Consider the following 23,886-nt stretch of genomic DNA (forward strand, 5'->3'; position numbering starts at 1 on the left):
GTTGAATTTATTTTGTGTCCTTTTTTATTCTCTATTTGCTTCTTTTTCTATGTCTCCTTTTATTCTTGCTGTCTGTAACAATCTTATCTTAGAGCCAGTGGTTGGTTGCTTTGTCTATTCAGGGCTATTGTAGAATTAGCTAATTAAAACTTAATTATGAACATTACATTTCTGCCAAAGGATCCTGCTAAAAACTACCCATTGGTCCTTAATCGTTACTAGTTTCTCCTTGTCTGTGGAGATTCTCATTCATCCAGGTCCTGGTACTTGTACGGTTTTTCCAAAGGGCAACAAGTCCAGTTGTTATTGAAAAAACCTTAAAAATATTTCTTCCTTTTGTTTTGTCTTAATTTTGGGTTTCCCTTTCCCTTTCACATTTTTGGCACCTCTCCTTTTGTCATTTAAAGGAGACAAAAAAGAAACTCTAGTCTCTGGTGGTGGCCTATAACTACTGTCGAACACTTGCTGTGCATATGTTTGTGTGTGTGTGTGTGTGTGTCCTCTAGAGGAAGTCTGTTAAGCCATGGAAAAGTGGAGAAGGACAAGCACGTGGAGAGTGTAGAGGGCATAGCTCACTTTGCCCCCACACAGCTTCAAAGCCAAGGTTAGATCCTTTACGCTGCCACCCAGAGTGTGTGTGTGTGTGTGTGTGTGTGTGTGTGTGTGTGTGCTTTCATCCCTGTTCATTCAATACTAAGGAGACTATTACGCAATAACGCAACAAACACTTTCCACTGAATAAATGTCAAAACCATAAATGTGGTAGCAGATGTTACCTGCATCATTTTGTGAGGTCAGGTCCTGTGTATTTTTATGATATCTGTTCTAAACAACTCCCAAAGCTTCATTTAATACATTTTTACCATTTCATAAAAATACAAAAATGTGGTGCTTGCTGGGAAGGGCCGGATGATGACTAAGACTGGGACAAATATTCATCCAGGAGTTAAGCTCAAGATGAAAAAAGGCTTCAGCGATCTGAGTGAGACAAATCAAACACAAGTCTTCCAGAGTTACAGTCTTTTCAGTGTAAAATATCCTCTTTGTGTTTCCGTGGAGAGCGTTTCCATGGCGAGTTCAATAACAGGTTTGTTTCCAGGCCGAAGCACAGTCAAAACAAGACTACCGTGATGGTGATATGAACCTCATTTGACTGTAGCTCAAATTCTACCTCCACACAGGCGCAAGGATCCCTGTGGTGGTATGTTTATCATGCAGCCATGTTTGTAAAGATGACTGAAGATTAGTAAGAGGTCATAAACAGGCTATTAAAGGTCCTCAACCTCGGCTTCCCTCTCTGTTCCTTCAGCTCTCCTCTGGGTGATCTTTTCATACCTCAAACCACTGCAGCTCACGCCCTTTGGTTTTATTATTATTAGTCAGCTGGAAAGACAAAACCCCTTTATCAATCAGCCACTGGCTTAACATGCTGACTGAACAAATGTAGAAAAACTCACGGCTAGACAACATTTTCAAGAGTCTCCCTTTCTGCAGTTTCTCCAGAGATTGGATCCCCCCATTACTCCAAACTGAATATATCCAACTGTGAAGTGTTGTTAAAATGAAATAATTCCCTAACAAGCTGTGGCTGAAACATTTTTTGTATGCAACATGGACTGTGAGTTTTACCCTCTACTTCTTACAGTGTAATCGTGTTAGAAAAGGATCACTTCATGGCCAGTATGGACAGGAATGATAGCAGTGGCTCACAACATATTCCAGTGGACACACAGCATTTGAATGTTCTATCAAGACATTTAAAGAAATCTGAGCACAGCCTTTTTGAACCTTTGAGTGAAACACAAAACACCATACTTTAAGATGGAAAAGTAGAAAGTGAAATACCGTCTGGCCTTCAGGACCTGGTGGACCAACATCACCTTGATCACCCTGCGGAGAGACGAAAGACAAATATGAACACCGGTTCACGGAAGGACGGTAAACACATGGTGAATGGACACAACACAAGCAAAGAGACAAATAATGTGCGGAAACAATGTCATCTACTTTCTTTCTCATATACCACTTTGCTGCAGAGAGATAGCTCAACTCCTCCACTTCTGAAAATAATGAATCTTTGTTTTTCAGCCAAAGAAAAGCAAGAAACAAATACAGCTTTCTTCTGCTTCTGCATTAATCCATACAGGTACTGAAGAACATGATACATGAAAGTTCACCAGTGCTGGAAACAGACGTTCATTGATTTCTGTTCACGATGAAAAACCCATCAACAGACATTGCGTACAGTAGGTTGTACACTGGAATAAGTATTTCCCAGCCAATCTAACCAAACTCTACAGACCATCTTCTCTTTCAAAGGTGAAATCCAGAGGAGAGCTAACCTTTTGTCCCGGTACGCCTGGTTCACCCTGGAGAGATAAAACACAGTGTGTGCATACAAAGCATATATCCAGCCCATATAGCAAATCCAGTATTTCAACAGCTGTATGGAAAAGCAGGTGGCTCAGGCTTGATTTGAGGGCTTCAAAGTCATGTTTTCTACCCAGATGCTTCTCTGGTCATGCTGCCGTCCAGCTCGCGCTAAAGCCGATCACAAGCGAGACCCACCTCTGTGAGGTTCAGCCTCTTTTACATAGTGAGAGGTGTTTACAGGACTCTGTCTGACCCCACAATCTGCATTCCTACTTTTAAATAATCTGTGACAATTCAAGCATCATGTGGACATCCAGTCATCCAAAGGGAGTGTGTAGTGCTGTGTAGGTGGGGTTGCTCTGGATTTCTGAGCAGCTGCACACAGACCAAGTGGAAACATCTTGATCCCTGTTTCATGTGGCTTGTTTTATTTGGGCCTGATTGTGTTTGTCTGTAATAACTCTAGAGCTATCATGAGAGGCCAGACGTTTTTCAGAAGTATAATTTTGCTGTTTGGACAAGAGGAATGTGTTTACCTTCAGTCCTGGTAAAAGCTGCAGAAACAATGTAGAAATCACAAAAAGGTTAATGCCACACCAACAAACTTTCACTAATGAGAACGTTCTGAAAAATTAAGGCTGAGGACTCGCTGAAGCAAAGCTTACCCTTGGGTCTTTTCCTGGTTTTCCTGGTTCACCAGGCTTCCCCTGCATAAAAAGAATCAATGAAACTGTCTGCAATAGCAATTCCAATTGAATTCTATGACTGTATGATTTTATGCTTTCTGTGGATACAGTGAGAGCCTGGCAGCAAATTCTAAATATCATTTCCCACTAAAGTAATTCAGTTAAACTAGCACAATAGGAAAATAAACATGCATCAGGCTTGAGCTTGCACCTTTTATCTCATAGAGACTGAACAGCTCTATTGGTTGTGTAAGTGGCTGTAACATGGATATGATGTCAGGCTTGAAACAGCTGAGTCATGGACAGAAGCATGTTCAGATTTTAATGGTGTGCCAGAGCAAACTGAAAGTGTGGCTCTACCCATCTCCAGTCCAGGCTGATATTCCTAACATTCCTACAAGGTTTCACTCCTCTGGGAGCAGTCTGGGTTTATAAAGGACAAATACACTGTTCATGTCCTGTAGGACAGATGGTAAAGTCTGGACTCCCCAGTAAGGCTTCTCTCAGCTGTTGCTCTTCCTGAAGTTTCTCCCATTTCTTCCCTGTTAAAGGGTTTTTTGGGTGAGTTTTTGCTTCTCCAAACTAGAGTTTTGAGGACAGAGGGTTTCATATGCCGTGCAATTTGTAAAGTCCTACAAGAATTTCTGAAAGAACTTGACTTGACTTTGACATTGGACAGCTCAAGGCTGTTAGATGACTGTCGAGTTGTCTGTGTGAGGGTTAAACATACCGTACATTTACAGTTTAACACCCTTTAGATTCAGTCTGGGTTCAGTTATTTTGAATGACACACTTTGACCGTCCATGCGTTTCTGTATTATTAAGCAGCATGTCACATGTAGCAGAACTGCTATTAACAGATGGAAACTGGTTATTATGGTGTGGCATGAATGTGTCATAATCCACAGGGAGGAAACAGAGCCCACAACATGAAGTCTGTGTCCAACAGCTTCTGTCGTGTGTGCGGAAGCCAAAATGTTTGCTAAGGTGATTCAGGAACAAGTGTAAAAGTAGAACTTTAGCTTCTGGTTGACCTCAGACTGGGACTTACCGGTGGGCCACTGGCTCCATTCAGGCCTGCGATCCCTGGGGGTCCGGGCGGCCCTGGAGGTCCCGGGGGTCCCTGCACTCCAGGCTCGCCCTGCTGAGAGACCTTGAGTTACAACCTGCCATGCTGGAGCGAGCCTCACCACACTGGCCATGCCGACACAACAACCTCACACTACACTGCAAATGACTGCAGCCGGGGGTCGCAGACAGAAAGGTTAGCCGGAGAGCAAGGCAAGCGGTTATAATGTTTGAGCACAAAGATTCATTTTTCACCATGTTCTGGGAAAACATTTTCTAAACTCGAGGTGCACTTATTAGCTTTTGTGCGGCCGTCTCTTTCTCTCTGCTAACTTTGACCCCTGTGCTATGCATGTGGTGAAAGTATCCAGAGTACCCCACGTACCCCTGGACCCTGGGTAAGGAACTGGAAACCAATCACAACATTGAGGGTCAACAGAGCGCACAATATCAGCTGCCTGTGAACATGAGACCGAAACCAGCCACAGCGGATACTGGGTCAGTGGTCAAAGTCACTGACCAGGAGACAGTGGACAGGCAGGGAAAATCAAGGCAGACATTCACAACTGACACCAGGGTCCATCTTTGAACAGAGACAGCAGCCATGATTACATGATTGTCATTGTCTGATTTTATGAGCTCCAGAAAAAGCTACTAAGTGCACCTTCAGTTCAGAATATTTGACCTCAGATGTCGTTATCATGACTACCTTTGTTTGGAGAACGAGGCACCGGGAAATCAGCTACTTTGACATTTTCTTTAAACTTTTAAAAAGCCACACAGAATGCAGATTAATAGTCCTGGATCTCTCATTTTTCCAGGACTCTCCAGTTTTAAGTTTTGCTTTATGTTCTCATTGGGTAAAAAGAAGTTGCAATTAGATACCACTGAAGATTGGTGACTGCATAAATTCTTATTGTTTATATTGGAAACGGATGTATGATCTTTTCTGAAGCTTCTTTGAAATAGACAGCTAATCTGTGTGTGTGGTTACTCCCAAGACACCTCACTGACAGCCAGAGCCCTTGACAATTATCTCAAACCAAAGCCAAGACTAAAGCCAATCAAATAAAGAAAATGTACAATGAGCACAGGATATGTAGAGAAACGGCTGGATAAATAAATTTGGCTGCTACATGTCCTGAATCATGCTGAAATCATTTCCGCTATACTCTTTCTTAGAACTCTCAAAATCAATTTGGTAGAGGCAATATTTTATAGAGAAGACACCTCTGGAAGGAAATATCCATTATCATAGAGGGCAACAAGTTTAGATGGCATGACATTTAATGTATTATGCAGAAGTACATGATTTATTTGCACATGTGGTTTGACTTAGAGAAGTTCCCAACACAAAGCCCTGGCCTTACTTCAGTCACTCAGCTTATCACTGTGTTACTGTAGGAGAACACACGTGTACAGTAGCTCCGGACCAGAGAGTGCTGCCAAGCTTCTATTCTGAGATCATGGCTATCATCCGTCCACATCAGATCCATATTTTATCATTCCTCCTCTGTCCTGCACTGCAGAATGTGTCCACGTATGATTTATGTCTCTGGACATGTTAGGCTTTTTGCAGAGGTTGACCGCATACTGTTATGGGTAGACTGCAGCTGCCAATAGCTGACATGTGCTGTTTCTGCACAATTTGACCACGTTCATGACAGGACATTCTAAGAAAAAAAAAAAAAAAACTGCAATAATTGTATTTTCATTACAGTGGAAATCCCATTATATGAAGCAGTCGACATCGATTGGCTGATATGTGATTTATTTGTACAGTGTGTTGGCCCAGCTTGTGTTTTCAGTGTCTGACAGAAGGCCAACCAGTGCCAGAGGAGCAGCACACTGAGGCTCCTTCACCTTTTAATGTATTAATGACAATGGATTAACTTTAAGTTAAGAACCAGAATGAAGAACTGATCATGTGATTAGCTGCAGATTAACAGTATATTAATGACTTTCATTACATTCAAAAGAAAATAGTTTGTTTAGAATTGTTTCTAAAGATTACAACAGCGATTAACAGTTTGGATATATTCAGAGGCACATTATTCTGTATGTGTTTATTACTAATCATTACCGTCATTTTAGTTATGGCACTATCATTTGCTAAATGAGCAGTTCTAGATATGATAGAGCAACATTACTGTATGTTCTATGACTTGTCGTGTCTATCACACTTCCAGTGGGTCATGAGTTTTTGAGTTTATACAGTTTCTTTTTTTTCTTTTTTCCTTTCTTTTTGAAAATCCTACCTCTAATCAGTCTTTTTTGATTTATTCACTCTGTCTTAGTGCATTACTAAGTCACCTTAAGGCTCGGGGAAAGATCGTGGTGATAAAAATAACAAATAAGTGCAATTTAAAAAGTGATGCTGTTTTCAAAAGCAAATACTTTAAACAGCATCCTTTTATGCTTCACAATGACCCTGAATGTTGCCACTGAAGGTAAATCACTAATGCATATTAGATGCATGTGAATTTGAAAATACCTGGACTGTTCATTTCGCTTTTGAGACCTTTAGACCTTTAGCCTTGAATATGACTAAACATTCAGAAGCAGTAGCAGCCAAAAGTTGGTTAATTACAGCAAGATGGCAGAGAAAGGTTGGGGATGTTTTGGCGACGGATGACGGCGGCTGGCATCCACAGGGCGGCAGAGAGGAGGGGGCAAGTAGGGGGCAGAGAGAATTGTACCTTGAGGCGTTTTAGGATTAGAGGGCTTATTGAGGGCATGTTGCGCACGGTGATGGGCAACATCTGCCGGGGGCAGTCACAAAGCACAGGTGGCCAGCGGTGCAAAAAGGTCGCAGGGTAAAGGTCACCAGGAGGCCAGAGAAAGGAAACAAGGCAGAACCAGGAGAATGAGGGAAGAAATGGGGGAGGGATGTGGAGGAAAAAGAGAAATAGAACATGAGAGTGAAAAGCAGGGAAATGGAAAGGCATAGGAGAGAAAAAAGGAAACAAGGTTGAAGAAAGGAACGAGAAAAAGAGGCACCAGCACAGCAAACTATGGGCCTGGAGTGGCAGAGGGGATGGTTGATGCACTGTGACGCTTCTTTATTTCAAAAGAATGTGAAAGCAGTCCAGTTTCTTAGATACTGTCAGACTCTGCTGGTTGCCTATCATCGAGCATGTCTGATTCAGGATTTGTGTGCATCAATGTCCCCAGTAAACCAGGCCCCTAGATTGCAGTGGAGCAGAGGCGGGCACCAGTCTTGCCACAAAGAGAGTACAGCAGTATGATTACAGTGCACATCCAGACTTACTGTGGCCAACTGTCCAACACAGGGCTGTACAATACGCCGCTTCTGTTGAGATGACCAGCATGATCAGATACAAGTTTAAGAGTGGGCGGTACAGGTGTGATCCTGCTGATAGCTACATGTCCCCACTGACACCAAGCAGAAACAGCTGCGTGCAGCTTGCCTACTTTTCACATAGCGTACATATTTCCACATTTTTTATTATGCAACAGTATGAGGCAAACACTACCTTCACCCAATACCTGAACCCCCAAAGAACTATTCACTGTTACTGACTCCTGACTAACACATGTATGTCTAGAGGTAAGTCAGTTTGGGAACATACTTGTTTTCAATGTGTGGTCAGTCACATCATTTTTAAGTAGACAAGTTGAAAGCAAAAAATAACAAAAACTACTGTTTCTATGGAAATATATACAACATGTTAAAAGTAAATATAAGTAGGGTATAAATGTAGTAAAAGTAGGCAAGTGTGCTGCTCTGTTCCTCACCACTTCCAGCTATCCACCACAGCCATGAACAGGTTTAAAAGTATGGAAGACGAGGGCTGCCAATATTAAAGTGAAATCAATTGAATTCAAATTTTATTTCCAATTGTCTTAAAGTTATGTATGACAAAATTAAAATTAAAAGAGCTAATTCTCATTTTCATATTTCAACACAAAGAAGAAGAAGAAGAAGAAGAAATCTCCTGAGCACTTTGTCTGATGTTGCCTGGCAATGTGTCACTGAAACTTAAAAATATCAAATTTTTATCTGTCTGTAATTCTAATTTTTGTAATTTAAGTTTGTCAGTCATCATGTACATACAGGGGCAATGGAATGGATTTTTTAAAATCAATTCAATGACTTAATTTCAATATTGGCATCCTCCGGTTCAGTAGAATGTAAAATTCACCTAAATTCCAGTAACAATTCAAAGAGATACGAACTGCATGAACCAAAGCAGTAGCAACCTCGTCGCCACATTGATCTTTTTGTCTTTTGGGTGGAGAGCAGAGGACTGAGGAGTGCCATGGCTCAAGGGCACTGCCTCTCTTTGCGGCACGACTTGTGACACCCCCGCTCAGGGTTATCTACCAGGGTGGATGGCACCCACAAACCTTTAACATCAGAGCCTGACTGGAGCGCAAGGCAGCCAGGGTTTTCAGAGGGAGATCCTGCACAAAGAGGCCCTGCACACCAGGGAAGTGGTCATTTCAGTCAGTGCTGGTAATGGCAGCAGCATGCCATTATCCAACCACACAAAACATGAATCACGTCTTGTGATTGATGATATCTGACTTTAAGATGATTTCAGTTTGACGGAATTGCTAAAAATGTTTATTTCTTTTCTTTCACAGGGTGAGATGATCACATGAACATTGACAACATGTGTTTGTGTTAAGTGTTAAATGTTAAGAAATTGTTACACAACTTAGCTACCTTTAAAACCTCAAATTGTCATTTTTGCATTTGACAGGTGACACGAAAGAGTTCATGTCTGCTATGTTTGTAGGTTTATTTTTTCACTTTGGACAAAGCCAGGCTAGCTGTTTCCCCCTGCTTAAAGTCTTAATGCTATGGCTAAGCACATCGTGACTCGATATGACAGCAACCTGCTAATTTCAAACTCAGAAAGAAAGCAAATAAACTCAAAAATGGTCAAGCGTTCTCTGAACAATGGGGCTGCTGCTGAACACATATTACACAAAATCACACTAAAATACTTGCTGATCTTGCTGACTTTGTCCTGAAAGGAAAACTCTGTACTCACTGAACATTTTACCTCCACCTACAGTAACTCCAAATGTTTCTCACAATAGGCGTGAGGCCTGTAGTGTGAGCAGACACTGGGATTGGACCTCCCATACTGCAGGGGGGTCTGAGAATAGGAATAATTCAACAGGCATGCGACTTGTGAGAAAGGGGGGGGGGGTCAAGCTTCCAAAAAACCCCCTCCTTTGATGATCTTAGCAAAAGCAGTTTAATAACTGAAAGGTTGACTTACACTGGAAATGCACTCGGCTATCTGAAAAATCCCACTTTACACTGGAGACTCTTATTCTTGGCGCCCCCACACATAGGCTCTTATCACGCCCGACGGTATGCTCCAGCAGGCCGCCAGTAATTGCCTTATTTTCTATAAACTAGCCAAACCCCAAAGAACTGCAGTGGATGTGCTACCCAGCATTGTGCTACCTGCCATTCGTCTGTCCGGCTTCTGCAGTAGTTTGTCCTCTCCCAGCTTCAGGTTTCTATTCTGTCCTGACATTACACAACTGTACATACAGATGCACCCTTGAGAGACAATGTTTTACGCTGTAGAATGGACAACAGTGCAGGTTTGTGCCTTAATAATGACATTTATAGTGAAAAAAATGTAGATTCAAACCATTTCTGAGTATTATCATAAACATTGATGATGAAGTAGAAGCTTCAGTAGAAAGAATTACTTCCACAATGATGTTTTCTTACCCTGTGTGTGTAGTCTCCACATACGCCCTGGAGAGAACAGAAAAAAGAAGTTTTTAGAGCTTTTCACATATTTTTACATTGATCAGCTATAATCACTTTCACATTACAGGGAAGTCCACTGATTGCACACATGAAGATCAGTTTACTCATAGGGACTACAGTTCAACCTGTGAAAACAGATCAATGTGTTCTGTGCTGCTCTGGTTGCTTCATCTTGGGGAAGGAGACTAGAAATTTCCATCAGAAAGTCTGTGTTGACAACAAGTTTGCTGATTTTTTGAACAGTTCAGCTTCTGCTGCTTCAGTTTTCATTTGGATTTTGAAGTTTGTGGAATGCTAATTTGCTGGAGTAACTATAGTCCTTTCAGTAATCTGACTACTTCTCCCAATGCAGCCAAATTGTCAAACTACTGCAAACCATATCTCACCTTCTCCCCTTTGGGTCCAGGTTCCCCCTGTGAGGAAGAAAACACGAGCGAATGAGATAGTTGAGTGGTGGAGTAGTTTGTTTAAAAGAGGAGCAGGTTATCATGTTAGGCCTAATGTCAGACTTCACAAACTTACTGGGACTCCTTTAGGACCACGCTGACCCTGCAAGACAGCAGCAACACAGTCAGTCTTGAATATGGTTGAGGAATTGATTTGCAGCTTGAAAAAAAAAATTCAACACGACTAAACACAAAGTTCTCCAATTAACCCGAGTGAAATGAACAACAGTGTCAAGGCATCAGTCAGACTGATGAATTAGGTGTTACAGGAGTCTATTCCAATTATTGTTGTGGGCGAAGGCCCTCAGTTTGACTTCCCATCAGGCCTTGGGGTGTGCCCACTGTAAGCAGCTGTCAGAGCTCAGCGACTGGTTGATTAATGAACTCAGGGAGAGAGCCCAGTAGGACACATCCAGTTTACCCCATGCTGGTGACCCCACAGACCCAGCAGCTCAAAGCCACTTTGTGAAGGTAACAGCGTCTCCATACATTTAGCAGACAACCGCTCAAAGCCCCTTTCAACACTCCCTGACGTTCGTCAGGAAGGAGACTAAGAGACAGGTCATTACATTAAACATTATTGCTTCATTAAACAAATTGGTGGAAAAAAAGGTCAAGCTGAAGAAACAGAGTGAGGTGTTTTTCCAAACCCTATCACCAGACAAGAACAGTGATATTGGATGATTCTGTATATTCAGTGCTGATGTTTTTTAAAACACATGTACGGTATGGTTCAGGGTACAATAAGAAGTGGACACTGAAAGACATGTAATGATAAGGTAATGGCAACTTTGGTGAAGGTATAGTTGAGGTGATGCAGCTAAAATACTTTTACTTTAGGGAAAGATTTTGATTAAGGTAAAAAAAAAAGATGGATGGTAGAGGCCTGTGACAGAACACAAACTCCTGACTGTCATTTTCCACCTTGCAGGACATAAAGGTCACACTACTTCCTGCATCGAAGTGAACTCAAACTTAACTAGCCCGAGGAAGCTGGAAATCTGTACAGTTGGTTCGGCTCTGTGACAGCAGAGAGTTGGCCAGTCATCTTCAGGTCATTACTCATCAACAGCACTGAAATGGAGGATTGTAAAAACGTAGTGCTGCTCTAATGATTCCATTCTAACGGAAGGCTAATAAAGAATTACACAATTTGAGAATACAGAATGTGAATGTTGAGGAAAATACTTGAGACATTAAGTGTCTGAACTCCTTTAGGCCCATTTCAGTTAGTAAGACTCTTCCCTACTAACCCTGACTGAAAGTCAGAGTAAAGTCAGCTCCCATCTGTCTCACCCTTCTCCCTACTGCATTCACCCCGTTGTTAGCTCATTACTGTGCATAAATCAGGCCACCCCTCAGTTTTCCTTATGACTTTGTCCATACAAAATAAACACGCAGCTGAAGTCACCGTAACAGCAAAACAAGGTAAATGCAATCATGTTATATTTTTGTTGGCTTGCTGGTGTTCATGTACCATGCCCAACATGTATATCCAGGGTTTTATGGGCTGAAATGAGTGCTTGCCTGGTGGTAATGATACAGTGTCATAGCACAGCTATGTTTATGAAAAATTTAAGGAATGCTTACCATGTCTCCCTTCGCTCCATTCTGTCCCTGAGTGAACATTAAAACGGTGAGTGCAGGTGGTAAAGCAATTGAATCAGGTGAAACAGATACCTCTGTCGCTTTCCTTGGAAAATCTTATTAGAAATATCCATAGCATGTTTAACCCCACCATGTAACAGCAGTCATGACACTAATAGACATTTCATTACAATAATGACCATAATCATTCTTAACTCAATGATGCTAATTATTGCAGGTAATCACAGCTCTGGGCACTGAAGTAGCACGCAGTTATTCAATCATTTCACTTTTTGACAGGAAATGGAAACTCACAGCCTTGCCATCCAACCCAATTGGGCCCTGGAATAAAGGAAGAGAAGGAGATGTTTGAACACATACAAAAATATCTCCCCCAACGTCTGGCCCCAGTACAACATCAGTTGGAAAACATCGGCTAATACATAAAAATCAAGGTAAAATGGAGAGGTGGTGTCAGAGCAGATTATCACGGGCCTGGATAGGCTCATCACAGAACATGATAATGTCTGCCATTAAGAAGTTTAGAAGGTTTGCTGTGTATACAATGTTTTGTCTTAGCTTTGTAATTCTGTGCCAAACCAGAGAGGTTGTAGCATGAGAAGAGATAAAGCTCCATTAAATGAAAATACTGTCAGCACTATGAGATATAACAGGTAACAAAAGTGGAAGAGGGATTGATGAGTTATCCACAAACAGCTAGTTAATTATTTATTAATTAGCAGGTAGGTTTGTTCCTTACTCGTTCTTTGGTGACTATTATTTTGTGCACTGTAATCATGCCTTGCAGTCTTTTTCTTACTAAAGCAGAATCTAATATTTCCAGATCTTACACAAATCACGGAAGCATGATTTACAGGATGAATCTGACAAACAGGCAGCATGGTCATGACTTACGGGAAAGCCTGGAAATCCTCTTGTTCCAGGTTGTCCCTAAAGAAGAAACAGGAAAACAATCAGCGTGTTTGTGTGTCTGACATAAAAATCAGCTGGTCACTGAAAGAAGATCCCGTTCTCTACCCCGATCCCTCCACTGCACTGAGCTATTCGGTGAGTACTGAAATTGATTCAGACGCATGGAGTGATACTGAAGACTCTGGGGAGCACACAGAAGGAAATTAGATGCTGAAATGTGATGCTGAAACGAAAAGAACAAAGAGTTCCAATCTAATAAAGATGCACGACTGAGGAGAGAAGGTGAACCAGTTCAATGACTGTATGTTAATAACAATAAGGCTTGGAGGGCCTTGGTAGCCAGATGGTGCGTGCCATGTAACCACAACATTGCTGGTTCAATTCCAGCCAGGGGCCCTTGTTGCATGTTGCATGACCCTCTCCCCAAACTTTATCTCGGCTTCCTAGCTGTCAAACTGTCCAACAAAGTTAAAAAAAGGCCTGCATACTCTGATGGTGGCCTGTTTCCTGGACTGGTACAAGACATTTAATATCCCCAGGAAAAGGAATGAGGGGAAAATAAAGGTGTAGGGGAAGGCAGTTAGGAGGAAGACGTGGATGTGGCTAATGAAGCAGCGGCAGTTACAGGAAGCTTTGAATGGTTTCTTTCCCCAGGGATGTTCAGCCTTTTTCAAACAGCACCAGACATGACTTTATAGTTCTTCATAGAAGATTTCATAATTTGACAAGAAAAAAAAACTCAAGGTCAAAGGTTAATTATAAGCTCGTGAGCAAGCTTCAACTGTGGTTAAAAGTGGTACTGTGAAAGAAAAAGTGAGCAGATGCTGACTTCACATCTGTTTTTCTGTCAGACTAGTGAGTTAAGATTGTTCTTCTGTGTCAAAGTGCTGTTCCAGCGATCATGAATGAACTTAACTCAATTTTAAACCAACATTAATAACATCAAGGCCTAACTGGAAAAGATCCATCTCCTGATGAAGACTGCCAGGTAATGTTGAAAGCTCTTGAAAAAGCTTAAAAGTTCTGGTTAAATGCTTTTTCCACCATCAAGAATCCCTGTCCACCCTCATTGACTTTGGCCCTCAAACTGGCATTGAAATCTCAAACAAGCTCATTTCCCTTAAAATGGTTTCCTGCATTTACTTGCGAAGTCATTGTGAACATGCTATAAACCATGCTCATATCTCTGAAATATGACTTCTTTGCAGTTTGTAGCCAGGCTTCTCAGTTGAAGGCCTGCAGTGGGAAACATATTCGCACTCATCCATCTAACTTGATGAAATGACAATGTGCGAAAAAGTAAATGAGCTCCCTCGTTCCATCCGAGGTCAGGACTGGAGCCTCTCGTCACTCTCACCTGCTGTGGCAAACTAGTTTCTAAGCACTCCTGACTGACTGGCCCTCTAAGCTCAGGACTTGGCTGCTGCTGCAGAGCTTCCTCCACAGCCTGTTATTCATCAGAAATGCCTGTTACCATCCAGGAAGAGTGAACACACACAGGAAAAGATTGTGATAACTATCAACTAGCAAAACAGATGTGTATCCAGTCAAGTTGGCTGGACTCTTGATTATACCATCTTTTGAAAAGGCATATTATACAATTTGTTATGCCACATTGTCCTCCAAAGCAAAAAAAAAAAAAAAAGGAGAAGAAAAAGAAAACGCTAAACTAATTTGACCTCCCAAGAATTGGGTTATAAGAAGAGGATCCATTAAGACCTGGTGCCTCGTTAACACACACTGACCCTGGTTGGACCAGGATGGAGTTTCTCACTTTACTTACTGATAAAACAAGCATGATGGATGATCCAGTTTAAAGTCAAATCACATCACATGCTGCTGTTTCTACGCTTTCTGAACTTCTACAGCTTTATTCTATCATTTGTGGTTCATTCGCCCAGTCTTGATTGTGATTCGGTTTGGCTGGGCTAACATTAACCTGAGCCGAGCTCTCTCCAGTTGTTCTGATGTGTTAAGCAGAGATCTAGTGAAATTGTAGCTAAACTAAGCTGGGTGTGCTGGTAGGCAGCACTGATTCAAGATAAGAGCTTTATGAGGTGTGAGGAGAAGTGAAGACACTTACAGGAGGCCCTCTAGGTCCAATGATGGACAATCCTGGCTCGCCTGGTGCTCCCTATAGACAGACAGAAAGACAGGAGGAAAACATGATGAAAAATGGAGGGGGGGTTCAGCATATTGAATTCAAATTAAGTCAAATCCAGTTTTTATTGCCACGCACAGTCGGCTACTATCATACACAGTATGACGTATAGTGATATTCTTCAGTTGCTAGCTTCACAACAAGTCGAACAAATAGAAAAATAGATTAAAAAGAAGAGATGCTTAAATGTAAAGCTCTAACCACACAAATAGCTGGAGCACCCCTTTAAGAGTTTATTCAAGAGACATATTTGTCCTATTAACTCCTCGCCTGTCCCTGGCAGTCTATACTCAACACACAAGGACCTATAACAGTTACAAAGCTGACTGCAGTGATTCATCTATATTTGACTACTGCTGTTGCTGTTTCACAGTGTTCAAATTGACCAGCAGACAAGCTGGATCACACTTCTTAACTCAACAGTGTGACTGAACAAGGCAATGGTGCTGTCCAAACGGTGTGCCTCTGGGCTCTGGACTCCATATAAAATAATTGATTTGCAGTGTGACAGTGACAGTCTGTGCAGCCCCTCCCTGCAAAATCCCACAAACCACTGAGGCCAGACTAACCCAACTCAGGTTTCCAGCACTTTCCCGTATTAGCTTCTCTCCTCCTGAAGGGAAACTCTATCGCAAGGACATGTCTGATCCCTGTCATCCATCACAGACAAAAGTGATCTGAAATATTTCTGAACAAATATCCACTTTAGAAGGCCAAGGATTTGTTTTCTCACTCTTGGTTTGATGGCAGATGGATCACTCAGGGGCCAGAAGGCAAAGGTAATGATGGAAAAAGAGGTTTTGTGTCATCTGAGGCCGTTTTCAGTTACTTTCTTGGTTTCTACAGCTTTAGTAGATCAGACAAGTGAAAATCTACAGATCCACTTGTGCAGATTGGATTACTTCGGTTGTAAGAGGTCAGGGTAACGAGGCAAAGTTAGAATCGCAACCAAAACCTTGACACACTCAGAATAACACACACAGATCGCCATAAGTGGATAAGTGGAATCAAAAGCAGACTGAACTATGTAGATCTTATTTCCTTCTAAATGACATTTTCTCAAGCCGAGGAAGAGTGGTGTCCGTCTGCTGTGGTTCTTTTGCTATTTCTTTTGTTTTGTTTTTTGCAAAACCAATCCATCATGTCTTCATGCTTCTTCTGTCAGCCAGGCTCAGTCTGCCAGGCACTCGCCCCGAACGCTCTCCCACAAAACCCACAAATGCCATTTGTTTGGAGAATTCAGTGTTCTGGAAATGCTCGTCTTGCCTGCCTCAGTCTTCCTTTCCTGAGGAAGACGCTTCCTTTTAACAGATGATCTACAGTCAAGTCTGCTGTGTTTGACGCCTGGATTACTTCATGCCCTCTCTACTGGCAGCTACTGGAAGAGACCAACCACACATGGGACAAATCCAGTCACACTATCACAATACGTCCCCTGCCTGGACAGAAAGAGGAAGCCAATAGATTATTTTGGATGTGGATATGAAGAGCACTCCAAAAAGCCACCACTACATTGTCTGTTTCTGCGCTTACGGTCTTGGTGGTCAGGTTGCTATTTCTGCCCTTTCATGAGTCAGGCCGTGGCTGAAACTACTACTTTTGTTTTGACTGACTGACCATATTAAAAAATGCTTGGCTAACACACACACTTGTCATTGTGGTATGACGGTGAAGAATGTGCTGAGAGCGTTCCCTGTCATTGCACATTTGGCCCCACACATCACGGACCACGTTGTATTAGATGAGAACAAATCTGTAAATCTGCTCTTTCTGGCTTTCATACAGCTAATAGATGGAAACGCTGTGATTGCTTTAGCAAATGTGGAGAGACGGTTTGGAAGCACGTTCTAATGCAACACACTGAGGTGTCTGAGCAAACAGTCTTTACACATCCTGCTGACAACAGACCAACATTTTCATCCCAGTGGAGAGGCGTTTGGGGCCGGTCGGGAAACCGAAGCTCTGAGATTAAAGAGGCTAAAATCTCTGTAGAGCTGAAGGGGGTTGCAGAATTACACAATAAGCTACATACATGGTCATGTTAGTCAATGTTAATGTGAAAAATATCTATTGCAGCAGCTGAAAAGGAATTGCTCAACATTTTGGTAAATATGGTCAAAGAGCACAAGGAAGGAAGGAAGGAAGGAAGTGACCTAGTGTATTTAGAAAAATGTTCAGCTCTTGTGCTTTAAAGTGCCCTGCTGAGTTTTCTTTCTTTCTTTCTTTCTTTCTTTCTGTTCAGTGTTTCTCACCAAAACACACTGTACGTACTCTTCAGCAAATGTGTTGAATATATTCCCTTCCTCCATGTCCACATCAGATTTAGAAACTTGCATTGCAATGCCCATCATTATTAGTTAACAGTATTAGCCTCTTCTTCTCTGACCTTGTTGCATATTGGTGCATTTGTTGGCATGTTGCTGCCACCTGTTGATCAGCAGAATAATGTGAAACCATTGGTAGGCATGTGTGCATGCATAAGAACAACACAACGGGGACTCGCTCTCGCTCCATTGCATTAAAAGGCATCAAAAACTCCACAGGGTAGCTTGATTTGACTTGCAAGCAGCTTAAAATCAACCTTCAGCCATCTGCAGCAGATGTCACAAACTCTTTGTGTGTAGAGTTCATTACATTGATATGAAATAAAGTGATCATTTTGATTTTTATGTGCCTGGACTGCTGACATTGGCAGATGTGCTGCATGTTTACCATCTCTGTTGACACAGTTTTGCAATTCATGAAGCCAAGTGGGAGACACCAGAGCCAACAGGAAAATTTGTCTTACATGTAATTTCCACCTTGAGGCCAATATCAATCTTTTCTCTCCCAGCTGGCAGCTCATATTTATGGCAACTTCAACATGACAGAGAGCTAAGATTTAAATGTTTTGCAATGCACCAGTAACATTTATTTATCTCAATATATAATTCACATTACTACTCTCACTCAGGTTCTCTTTGAGAATCTCCTCCTGCTCTCTGCGGTGGCCTCTATAAATGTCTCTCCGCTGTCTTTGGGGAGTCTTAAATTAGAACTTTCAGATGCTTTTGTGACAAATCGTTACTATTGTGTTTCATGGTGAAAAGAGTTCAAGTAATCCAACCAGGGTGGGAAACCATTTACAGAATGTGACTCTCATGCTGTTTGAAAATACAGACCTGAGATCCTGATATAAATCACATGCTACCTGTACACACAATACACTGCACAGCTCTGCTCGTCTAACCACCGACACCCCCACCCACTAAGTCACATTTCAGCAATGTCTCAAATGACAGTCTATTTATATTCCACTGTTTTTTTCTGAGACTCATACACGTGCTGATGCCAGCAGACTGGGGATGACCAAACTAACAAAGGACACCAAACCAAAGCCAGGAAATTACAGGACAAAGTTGCAGTATGTCTTTGACTGGGGCTAAATTGCTACATTTTTTAAGTAATCTTGCTAATGGCACATGCCTCTAAACTTACCTTCTCCCCTGCTTGTCCTTTTAATCCCTGGGATCAGTCACAGCAGACACAGTCACATGCAAAAAGGTGTGAAGACGAGAGAAACACAAGAGAGAGAGGAACCAGTGTTAGAGACATGGAGAGGGTTCGGGGCATGCAGCATCCTCAGGACTAGTGATGGGGAGGTGGTGAAAGAGCCGAGGGGAGCTACTGTATGTGGAAGTTAAGTGGAGATAAGTGGAAGCTAAAGGTGTCAGTGTGTTTCAAACAAAGTGCTTGTCAGGTCATCTAACAGTGTCTGAAACATCCTCTCTGGCAGTGGAATCAGAGGTCCAACTATTCAACTACTCTGTTTTTGTAACTTTTGGAAACAGATTATTCAACATTCACGCCTGTGTTACGCAGCCTTTCTTCATTATTCATACAGCTGCTTTCATCACTTATCATGTGTCCCACTGAGTACAGTGCTGTAATTGCTTTCAAGGAGAGACTGTCCAAATGCTATCCCTAGTTTGATTCATCATGGTGACATTACATTACATTCAAGTAGCAGTTGTAAGCAAGTGTGGCGTCAAGATGGACCTTTCTAACAGACACTGTGAAAAAATGAATCTGAGTCAGGGTTACACTAGTCACTTTAATTCACTTCCTTTGAGAAGGTGCCTGAGGGAAACATAGGTAGTAACATAGTTCCACATGTTTCTTTCTGCCTCTTTTGAATACAAATACAGGAAGTCTGCCATAAACAACTTCATTCAATCACTATTTCCTTAATCATTATTATTATTGTTCTTTCAATCATGCCCTTGTCGATTTAATTTTATGCTGGGAAAAATCTCTTAGCTAGGTGAGAGTTCTGTGAGCTATGGAAAGTGTCACATGAGTTAAAAATATATCCAGTGTTAAATATTATCCACAAGCAGCAGGGCTCAGATTCTTTGAAATACGACCATTTCCAAATGAAATAGTAAGCACTAACCAAATGACTTGTGTGGTAACCTGTAACTTATGGGCCAATAACTGCACAGTAATGACATAGGTGGCAAAGTAAAACAGATTCTGGAATAAGTGGTTCCACTACCCTGGGTGGCCTGAAAAGGACAACAAACACAAGCTTTCTTAAATAACACACAGCACTGTCCAATGCCTGAAGTTTACAGTATAATATATGGCAGCTGTAAGGCAGGAACAGCAGGAAAGTCACATTTAGGGAGTTATGTTATTGCTTGTGTTGAATTAATATGAAGCATGTTTCTGTGCATAGGAGAATATGACAGTGCCAGTATCACTGTGGATTTTCTAATATTGTATGCATTCTACATTGTCGTCCAACATCTTATCATCCACCACTGACACCATTCTCCTCCATTCAAGTCTTTAAACATGTGCAGTAGGTCACAGTAAGTCTGGTCATTCACAGTACTTTCTGTCATTTTGTTACAGCACCCAGTTCCACAATTTCAGAAGTTTTCTCCACTGATATTCATATTAAAATGTCCATGATTGAGCTTCAACGGTTCATCAGTAAGCTGAGCTGCTGTAGCAAAATTAGGGCATGTATGTCTAAACAAGAAAAGAGTTGCAGGTAAAACCACTGATGCTTTTGGTAATTACACTGACTTTGTGAAATGTTGACTGAGTATTGCCTGACATCATGGTGTAATAAATGGCCTGTAAGGTAAAAGGCTGGCAAACTGGCTTTGGGAAAGCTTTGGTTTGTTGACTCTGTTTTCTCTGTGCTGCTTTTTTCATAAGTGATGTTACAACATCAGCAATTCCATGCCCACTTAAAGCTGACCCATGACCAGTGGTCAACTGCAATGCTGCACTTATACTATTAATATAACCAACAATATATTCAAAGGCCCCAAACATCCTCATGTGTGTTTTCAGTTAGGTTGGTTGATTTAGATCTCTGCTCAGGTTGAATGTGGGCAACACTAGATTGGGGAGTGCACTAACTCATTAGAATGATAAATGTGTAATTTGGTGAGGTGCACTGCTGCACAAACCCACTCAGACCTGAACTCTAATCAGCAAAAATATGTGAAAACACCAGAGGAGTGGCCCAGATGGAGCCTTTTAGATTAAATAAATCCCAGTCATAAAGACAGCAGCCTGTTACTGCTCTCCTTACAACTGATATGTTGCTTTTGTCATTGGCCATGTCATAATGAATGTAACCACTACTACAGTGTGTTTGATACACAAAGCCAGGTCACTCACCATTCTCCCAGGAATTCCCATACTTCCTTTGTCACCCTATTGACCAATGCAAATTCAGAAGGAACAGGGGTCAATAAGAAGGCTCGACTGAAGACTGAAGTGAGCTCTTGAAGGGATACCTTGACATGTAGACTTAAAGGCTCTTTATCGATTTCAAGACACTCCATGAATCCAATCTCAAATAATTAAACAGACTCTAATTTGAAACAAATTCCACTGATACATTTTAAAAACAGTATTTACACACAGTAACTTTGGTTAGTTACAGAGTTTGTAAAAGTCCTAATGTCATGGTATCCATTTAAGGGATAGAATCTTTAATGTTAAGAGGGTTTAGTCAGTTAAACATGCCATGCCTACTAGACTAGAGACATTCCATGATCCTATGTTAGAAAAACCCAACCCAAGACTCCTGGTAAATCTGACCTATCTGGAATAATATTGCAAAGAGAACCTCAACTATTCCTAAGTCATTTGAGGCAAGTGGTTGGTGGCCATGGCAAGAACTCTCCTGTGACACATATGCAAAAGTTCTATGTGTCTCCATTCACACTACTCTATAACCATACACATGAGTGATGTCTAAAATAACTAAGAAGAGGGGATCTAGTTCTACAGTCCCTTAATGCACCTCCCTCTGACCTCAGCAGCACTTCCAGTGTCTGGGGATCAGGCAACGCTCTGCTGATGACAGTTTGAAGACTCACTGCTGCAGGAGGTCATGGACATAAGGAGAGTTGTAGGGGATTTGGGTGATTAGAGGAATGAGGCCCGTTGTAGCTGCAGGTCAGGGCCACGCTCTGTAAGTCATAATGTTCACCTGTGCTCAGGGGCCATCATGCGTGAGGAAGGATTTGTGGAGACTAGCTGAGCAGAGCGCAGACAGACTTTTGGGAGCATCTGACGACACCAATTTGATTTCCTGCACAAAAAAGCTTTTGTTTTAGTCTCCTGTTGACTAAATTGACAGGGACAGGCAGGTTATTTATGTCAATTCACAGTCACTTTAAAATTGCTGACAGCAGCATGTTATTATGATGGGTTTGTGTTCGACAGTAGCCTTCTGCCACTGTGTTAAGATATTAGAAGTCCAAATGAACACCTTTCACACAAGAGTATTTTCATGAAAGCTTTGTTAGTCCTGGTAAAGTGACACCTGTGATCACCTTATTTCACTGCTTTAAAACAATACAGAGTCTGCTCCAAGTGAACGGTGGACGCAACAAGACAGATAAATACAGAATGTTCATACAATTAATACATAAATTCTGGAGTCTGATAAAGAAATCCTTAAAGCCTCTAATTTGAAACAGTAAAAGGATATATTGGATGTTAATCCTGGGCTGCACATGCACAAATCAAAATGTCCTAAAATCACTGCACTGCTTAAACACAAAAGCATGGCATGTTTTACTCTGCAGGGCCAGGCTCTGGTGCTGCCTGGCAGGACATGCCACAGAGTGGGAACATAACCTTCAACGCAAATGAGGATATGGTGCCTGTCTTTCACATCTCAGTTGAACTCATAGCAACCCTCATCCTGCCTGTGTAGACTGAGTCTGAGCATCTCCCGAGCTGTTTTCAGTCCTGGTACATCCGATGTGCTGGTATCTCTGTCCTAATGTGTGCCATATTTTTTAAAGCCTTTAAATACTGTCAGATTATAGCTGGGCTCTTTGAAGACCTGTCCAAGGTCCTGATTTAAACCACAACAACCAAAAATGGTTTTAATCCAGAGCTGGTGGCTTTGCACAGTGACTAATTATTTGATGTAACCACAAAATACAAGCTTAACTTTTGGGTTTTATTTTTGACTTAAGTAGGTTTTATAGCCACGAGATGATGACTTCATTCCACAGACAGAAACCTGATCACTGCTATAGTATCCCTCCTGCTGTATGTCCCAAACATGTTTCTACTAATGAAAAGACAGTGGTGTGATTGGCTGTTTTGTCTGTATCAACATACACAAGCGCAGACGAGCAGTTTTAGCTATATAATTTGGGGAAATGTCTTACAGAAGTAGCCGTGGTTTAGGCTGGGAGAAGCAGGGGCATGACTGGTGTCACACATGAAGACGTTTTGGAGACAAAAAGAGACTGAGAAAACACAGTTTGGTCCGAGTGAGCTAGTTGTGAGATGCAAGACACTCACCTGGTGCATTGTGAAGGTGTATTTAAGATGCTTTAAGATGAATGAGATCGGTTCTCATCACGCTCTTAAGGAGAAACTTCACAGATGTTTCCTCTAATCTCAAACATGCACACGCTACAAGATTTAAAAATGTTGCATCATACACTCCAGGATATTATTGAGATTACTGTGCCAGAGAGAGCGATGCACCACGTCCTGAGATCTCACGAGGAAGCTGGTGCAACAACTTTCTGTAGTAAAGCTTTCCAGTGAGAAAAGACAAAAGCAGAAGGCTGAACGAGCCTGGATGAAAAACAGTTCGTAACTGTTAGTCTTAATTACTGCCAACAGTAATATTCCAGCCTACGTTAGACTCAAAGGCTGAGTGTTTACTGTTGCTTGGTAACATGATCGGCTGCTCAGGGACTCATGACTTATCTCTCTCGTTGGCTAATTGTGGTCCCGCTCAGAAAGAGGTAATCATCCAGATTCAAACTCCTAAATATCGAACACGTTTGAGAATATAGAGTCGGCCCGTCACATTACCAGATAACACTGGTACTAACCAAGGTCCCAGACCAGAATTCTTGTGTTCCCTGAGCCTGTTTTACAATAAGCCTCACCTAGTCTCAGGCCAAACACACACACACACACACACACACACACACATACACACACACACACACACACACTGTTTCCATCACTTCAGAGGACATTGCACTGACTTACATTCATTTCATGGAGACTTACCCTGACCCTAGCCATAACCACTACTTCCCTGCCCCTCACATTTAGCCTAAACTGGGATGGTTGACGTTATGTGGACTTGCGTTTTGTGCACATAAGGAAGGTGAGTCCCCATACTGTGACTGTATAAACTGATTTTTGTTCCCACAACATGAGTAATAGGCAAATATCTGATGTTAGTTTAGTAATTCTGAGTGAATTATTCATTCATAAATTCAGTAGCCAAGGAGTTACAGGAATTACAGGGATACTGCAACTGAGAATTTTGTCCACCTGGAGAAATACAAGTTGCCTGTGAGAGGT

The 23,886-nt window shown here is 41.8% G+C and overlaps 1 protein-coding gene across 8 annotated transcripts in view; it reads right to left on the reverse strand.

Annotated features, from left to right (window-relative positions):
• Positions 1-23,886, reverse strand: part of col13a1 (collagen, type XIII, alpha 1) — a 117,790-nt gene that overhangs the window by 33,865 nt on the left and 60,039 nt on the right. For 5 of the 8 annotated variants that reach the window (XM_041947272.1, XM_041947269.1, XM_041947270.1 and 2 more), the window contains exons 5-19: positions 20,704-20,739; positions 18,499-18,525; positions 14,944-14,994; positions 12,843-12,878; positions 12,243-12,269; positions 11,931-11,957; positions 10,417-10,443; positions 10,281-10,307; positions 9,853-9,879; positions 7,399-7,440; positions 4,111-4,203; positions 3,039-3,080; positions 2,910-2,927; positions 2,343-2,369; positions 1,846-1,890 (exon numbers count right to left, since the gene is read on the reverse strand). In XM_041947272.1, coding sequence (XP_041803206.1) covers positions 1,846-1,890; positions 2,343-2,369; positions 2,910-2,927; positions 3,039-3,080; positions 4,111-4,203; positions 7,399-7,440; positions 9,853-9,879; positions 10,281-10,307; positions 10,417-10,443; positions 11,931-11,957; positions 12,243-12,269; positions 12,843-12,878; positions 14,944-14,994; positions 18,499-18,525; positions 20,704-20,739 — 552 coding nt within the window. The remainder of the gene's footprint in view (positions 1-1,845; positions 1,891-2,342; positions 2,370-2,909; positions 2,928-3,038; positions 3,081-4,110; positions 4,204-7,398; positions 7,441-9,852; positions 9,880-10,280; positions 10,308-10,416; positions 10,444-11,930; positions 11,958-12,242; positions 12,270-12,842; positions 12,879-14,943; positions 14,995-18,498; positions 18,526-20,703; positions 20,740-23,886) is intronic. The other 3 variants (XM_041947266.1, XM_041947267.1, XM_041947271.1) reach the window with 3 other exon arrangements.

The sequence above is a fragment of the Chelmon rostratus genome, chromosome 11 (genome assembly GCF_017976325.1).
Source record: "Chelmon rostratus isolate fCheRos1 chromosome 11, fCheRos1.pri, whole genome shotgun sequence".
Lineage (NCBI taxonomy): Eukaryota > Metazoa > Chordata > Actinopteri > Chaetodontiformes > Chaetodontidae > Chelmon > Chelmon rostratus.